This window comes from Anopheles moucheti, chromosome 2 (assembly GCF_943734755.1).
Source record: "Anopheles moucheti chromosome 2, idAnoMoucSN_F20_07, whole genome shotgun sequence".
In the NCBI taxonomy this organism is placed as follows: Eukaryota; Metazoa; Arthropoda; class Insecta; order Diptera; family Culicidae; genus Anopheles; species Anopheles moucheti.
Window position 1 is genome coordinate 34,876,644 of NC_069140.1, and position 6,257 is coordinate 34,882,900.

At 44.4% G+C, this 6,257-nt stretch overlaps 1 protein-coding gene across 2 annotated transcripts; it reads left to right on the forward strand.

The window, feature by feature from the left end:
- The first annotated feature begins 2,349 nt into the window (after positions 1–2,349).
- Positions 2,350–6,048, forward strand: LOC128310210 (nuclear pore complex protein Nup153). 2 transcript variants are annotated; one of them, XM_053046796.1, is made up of 2 exons: positions 2,350–2,454; positions 2,530–6,048. In XM_053046796.1, the coding sequence occupies exon 2, from the start codon at positions 2,621–2,623 to the stop codon at positions 5,228–5,230; it is 2,610 nt and encodes an 869-aa protein (XP_052902756.1). In that variant the 5' UTR covers positions 2,350–2,454; positions 2,530–2,620; the 3' UTR covers positions 5,231–6,048. The 2 variants fall into 2 exon arrangements, with proteins under 2 accessions (XP_052902756.1, XP_052902755.1); XM_053046795.1 differs by having other exon boundaries at positions 2,377–2,454; positions 2,510–6,048.
- The last annotated feature ends 209 nt before the right edge of the window (positions 6,049–6,257 follow it).

The window sequence follows — 6,257 nt, forward strand, 5'->3', positions numbered from 1 at the left end:
ACCAATGTGAACCACACTGAAAGGTTATTGAATTCCATTGCCAAAGTTGGAATTAAAGATTCTTGATTCTGTTTAAATTGAACTTTGTGTCACCTGTCACATGTGTCAAAATAGCTATGGAATTCTTAGTACATCCTGGAACTTATTCAAATTCGAATGAAACTAGTCTGATGGTATATGATCGAATATCGAATTGGATATCAATCTGAATGCATCTTTGAACAGAATGAATGAATTTGAATCTCTATTTTAAAGATTCATGAATCATCCAAAACTTTATCCACCCATTTCTACTCGGTCATTATTCAACATCAGTCTCTCAGTGAGTTTCTTTCGTCTTTTCTTGCAAAGAATTGGTTTTAGCTCCACCACTTGAACGGAAAACCCCTGTAACGTCAATGTTGACTCCGCAAATTTTTCAACGTGGCTAATGTGATAAAAATTTGTTCAAAATTATAAAACGAACCGCCAATGTACTCTCCGGCCTTTCCTCCCTATCCGGATGCCCTAGTTCAGTTTCAATTTCAGCTCGACAAGCCCAAAATCAAACCTGCGCACACATGAAAGCTTCCCCCGCGGCCAGACCTGTACGAGCGAAAGATCAACGGCAACAACAACGACGTTAACTTTCCTATCAGCTCCGGCAGGCTGCTGTCAGCTGCAGATAGGCCCAACAGTAGTAGCCAGCATCCTGAGCACGGTGGGGCCTGGTAAAGCTCCGTCAAGAGGAAAAAACACCCATAAAAAGAGGAGGAAATGGGTAACAGGGAGAAGGGGAAAACCAAACGTGAAGCAATTTCGGTTTTCACGGTGATCCAATGTGTGCCGGTGTATATGGATGGAAAAGGAAATTATGTTGAACTACATGGCGGGCGAGGATATAATAACTTGTGGCTTGTGGGAAATCGAATCCGAAATGGGATCTCTACGCCTGCATGTGTTTGTAATGCGTGCGCCCGCGTGTGGCAAAGTTGTTGGAGGAGCGGTGTATCAAAAAGGAAAAAAAGGGAAGAACTAGTACACGATATGACCGCAAATACGATTTGATCATCATCAGCACCATCGCTATCATCATTACCAATCATCACATCATATAAGCGCCTCAACCTCATCCTTATCCTTGCTGGCACAGGAAAAGCTCTGTGGTACTGCTTTTTTTTTATTCGGGCCATTTTTACGTCCCTAACCCATACCCACCAATAGCAGAGAAAACGTTAGGGCTGTTGTGGGGTGTGTGTTAGTTCAATTATCGACAGCACTCATCATAAAATAAAGCGCGACGTTTGAAGTTTCCCTGCTTATTCGCTATCGTGGGGCATAAAAAATTCACTTTCTTCTGCACGACAGGAAGGAAAGTGAACATTTTCCTTCATCACGAACAGCGGACGGTTCGTCGTGCAAAATTGGTTCGCCTTTTTAACGCTTGTCTTACCGTATGGGGCAAAAAAACTGCTTCCCAAACCTTGCTTTATGCCGATGGGTTTGTTTTTGTCGATGTCACCGGAATTTGGTCACCTTTAAAACACGTCTGTTATTTTTCCAAGCACCTGCCTATACGTGAGGGGTGATCGCTATACAAAACACCCTTAAACGAGGCCATTCTTTTCAATATTCTTGCTCCTAAAATCTCGTTTCTTACCCGAACCGAGGTTTCGGTACCCTTTTTATCCGCCCGTAACCTTTTTTTGTGTGCTTTCACGAAGGGACGCGTTACTTAGGGGGCAGAGATTTCGTCCTTTTTTATTCGTTGATACCGTCGCTAATGGTAAGTGAGAAATTTAACATTCCATAGACACAACCAGAATCTCAAAAATTCTTGCTGCGCAATCACACTTTCACGATTGCATATGAAGGTTCTAACACCCTGCAAATGAAAGGAACGTAATGGGCTTATATTTTTCACATTTCGTTAATGATAAATTAAGAAACTATGTCTACCTTTGAGATCCATTCGGTTTTCTTTTTCAATTACCTATTTATTTTAATGATGTTAATTTCGTAAAGGTAAATGATTGCAAAAGAAAAAAATATATATCCGATAAATGAATAGTCTTAAAAATAATGCGAGTTTGCAACAGTGCAAGAATTATATCTTTTTTCTTAATATAAAATATTTTCGGAAAAAATCGCAATAAAAACATTGACGGCAACGGCCAAATTGAAATTGCTCCATTGCTATTTGTAAACAATGGCTGCATGACGTTGTCAAAGCTGACAGCTGAGAGCAGCAACCGGTTCAGTTTTGCAACCGGTTCAAGCAGAAGAACGGAGCGAGCAAGATGAGAACAGTACGGTGACAGAGAGAGAACCAGCAGTTCGCCCGGCATGACATGTTCGCCATGTCAGTGAGTTTATCGCGTGCTCGCACGTTCAATGTGAAAAAGTAGGAATAATCAATACGCACGGTGAAAAAAGCTTCACACAGCAGATAGTGCAACAACAGTGCCGTGAAACGTGAGTGCGGTGTTAGTTTACTTTCGGGAACAAATGATTTATCTTCCATCGTTAGTGTTCATCATTTCGTTGCAGTAGCTGCCGACAGCAGACGGAACCTCGGCAGCAAGCGGTGCTTGTGAGCGAATGCGCGCTCGTGCGTGTTGGTGTGCGTGACAGTAGAAAAATGCCTCACACGGGAACAACTTCACCTTCGATGCGCCGTACGGAACATAGCGATAGTGAAAATTCTGATGTAGAGGATGCCGTGACGCTGAACGCACAGACCGGCATGAAAGACTACAGTGAAACGAAAAATGATTCTGATCATTCTCTAAACGATGGCAGGTCCAGTAGTAGCGATGGGAATAGTTCCTTCGTTGGCAAAATTCGTTCGAACTTCTCGGGCATGTTGTCCGTATTGTTACCACCGGTGCGTCAACGCAAACAAAGCGGTAGGTTGACACAGGACCAACAGCCATCAGAGCCACACTCCAACCCGAACAACAATTTAGATGAGCAGAATGAAGAACGGGTTTCAATCGATTTAAGGAAGCGACCACATTCTCCAAACTCGGCTGATACCGATGTCGTCATTAGCGATAACCGCACTTACGAAATGATCAGAAAACGACCCCGACTGCGTGAAACATGGAACGCTAACGAAGAGGAACGCTCACGCCCTTCATCCGCCACACTCAGAACAAGAACGTCCAACGCGTCCAACACAAGCCAACGTCTACGTGGATTGATGAGCAGTAACTCAGCCTATATCAGACGAATGCAACAGTCGCGCAGTGGATATGCCCACAATACGCTTTTCGGTTCCTCGCATCTTAAATCCACCAAAGACAGGAACGATTCGGTCGCGTCTTCACGGCGTCCATCCTTTAACATTTCCGTGGCCAAGATGTCAAAATCGATGAGTAATGGTTGGATTCCGCCGGAGTACGGTGGATCACCGTTTTACGAAGGCTTTACCCGATTCGGAGGTGCATCTTCTGCACGAACGTTAGCTACCCAAGGTCCATCGCGTCCGGCCGTTACTGTACTGGTGAAAAAGTCGCACCCAGTCGGCAAAGCGCAATCGCTCCCAGATGCACAGAAGGAAGCAAAGCCGGAAACATATGCATCCGCAATGTCTTTCCCTGCGCGACGAATTCTTGAATTAGTGGACGAATATGCCGCGAAAAGTTCATCATCGAAACGGGAAAAGATTGCTTCATACCCCGACATACGCAAACCACGGACACTGCAAATGCTGAATCTAATACGCTCGCAACAGACGGAACGTTCGGAAAACACTACACAGCCGTCTGAGCCACCAACAGCATCCTTAATGGAGTATACGCTTCCATCGCACGTCGATAGCCCGACCAACCCGACGCGTCAAGAAGAACCCAAATCAACCGGTGGCAAGCAGATGACGAAAAAGACCCGCCTGCACGCGGACCCGATAAAGGAACGAGATGTGGACACGGTGGAACCGATTCAGCTGCCAAATTTGAAGCTACCCCTACTGATTGAGGGACTGCCTAAGTTCGATTTTATCGTGCCGATGAAAGGACCATTACTTTCGGCGGATAAGGAGGAGGGACTGAAAAATACCAAGGGTATCAATGGAAACAAGCTGCTCGCAAATGATGAGAATAAGCAACGAGGTGAATTGGAAAGGAACACACCGACACCTACAACATTTTCGGAGATTCGTTCGTTTGGATTTACATCACCGATACCGCTTAATAGCCTACTTCAAGTCACCGATGTTGTCTCTGCTGTTCCGGACTCATCTGCACAGGAAACTTCCATTTCCTTGTTCCGTGAGATGACCACGTTTGTATTTGAGTCGCCTACACTGCTGAATGATTCATCTCAAATCACCAATGCAGGTCCCACAAAGTACAATGAGTTTCCATCTTTACCTCGCGAAAAGCCAACGTTTGTGTTTGCCTCGACTATAGTGCTTGGTAACTCCTCTGGGCCGGTTCCAGCAGCGACCATGTCGTTCAAATTTGCTGCCCCGAAACAATTGGAAGTTCTGGACGCACCGAAGGTACGTTCATTCCAGGATCTGATGGCCGAATCTGCCGCCAAATGGTCGTGTGATGTTTGCATGATCCGTAACGAACCACACCAGCAGAAGTGCATTGCGTGTGAAAGCCCCAAGCCGTTGAAAGTTCCGGACGCACCGAAGGTACGTTCATTTCAGGATCTGATGGCGGAATCTGCCGCCAAATGGGCGTGTGATGTTTGTATGATCCGTAACGAACCACATCAGCAGAAGTGCATTGCGTGTGAAACCCCCAAGCCAGTGAAGGTTCCGGATGCCCCGAAGGTTCGTTCATTCCAGGATCTTGTGGCGGAATCTGCCACCAAATGGTCGTGTGATGTTTGCATGATCCGCAATGAACCACACCAGCAGAAGTGCATTGCGTGTGAAAGCCCCAAACCATTGGAAGTTCCGGACGCACCAAAGGTACGTTCATTCCAGGATCTGATGGCGGAATCTGCCACCAAATGGGCGTGTGATGTTTGTATGATCCGTAACGAACCAAACCAGCAGAAGTGCATTGCATGCGAAAGTCCCAAGCCAGCTACGCAGCCAGTGAAGAACAAAGAAGCGTTTCTTCCAGCTGGTACCAGCATCACCAATACCGCAACATCCGGCAGCTTTGCTGCGATTGTCAACACGCAGTCTAGTCGCTGGGAATGTGAGGCCTGCAGCGTACGGAACGATCCCACGGCAACGGTTTGTGTTTGCTGTGCAACGGAAAAACCGTGCGGGAAAACGGTATAGAAAATGATTAGGATGAAAGGTTCATAGGAGGGAGCATAAAGTAAGTAGGCAGGGGTAGTAGGTATGCTGGCGAAGGATTGAAGAATCAGTTTCTCAATAACACACATTACCGCTTGAGGATTAACATTATTCAGTTCGCCATATGATGGATTATAATATTGGATTGTTTTGTTTTTGGTTTTGGGGAGGGAAAAACCCATCATTTCGCACCTTTTCATGCTAATTGAGAATGATTAGCCATCCCAAGAGTGCTGCAAGAAGCGAAGGCATTGATAGATAAAAGTATCAGTACAGGACAGTCAAACAAATGCTTCAACATGTTTGAAGATATGCGCAACCTTGAAGGTCCCAGTAAAACGAATGAGAGGGTACGATAAATACTTCCAAAGCAAAAATAGTACGGCAAATAGATTACACACACATCGTTCAAACATCGCACCAATTGTTCCCGAGTGGGTTGGTTTTGCAGGATGTTGGAATAGAAATGAAATTGAAGACAGAATTCATAGAATGCAACATAGGTAAATAAATACGAAAAGACATAATTATGTTTGACGATTGAACAGGAAGGGGCCGTAGATGGTTCGTTGTTAAAGCATGACAAAGAGAGGTGTTTTTTTTTTCATTACATTGCATTTATCTATCGAAAATAGGACATACTGGATACACTAGACGCTTATACATTTAACTGAAAATTTACATGCATTCTTAACGACTTGCCCTTTCGTTATTTACGTTAGGTTCATTACAGATTGATCATTTTGATATTGAATTCAAATGGAAATAAGTAAAACGTCGTAATCGTTGTGGTCTGTGGATTTGGTGTTATAAAATCAGAATATGTTAATAAACACATCATCAAACAAAAACTGACACCATTTTATATTTCGTTTGTGAAAGATAGTACAATTATCCCTTTCAGGGTTCGTCCTCATTTTTTGTGTGATAATTTTCCTAGCATCCTAAAAATCGACATTAAAAATGTACTGATGGGGGGACGATCCCCCCATTAATCGTCCATTTGCCA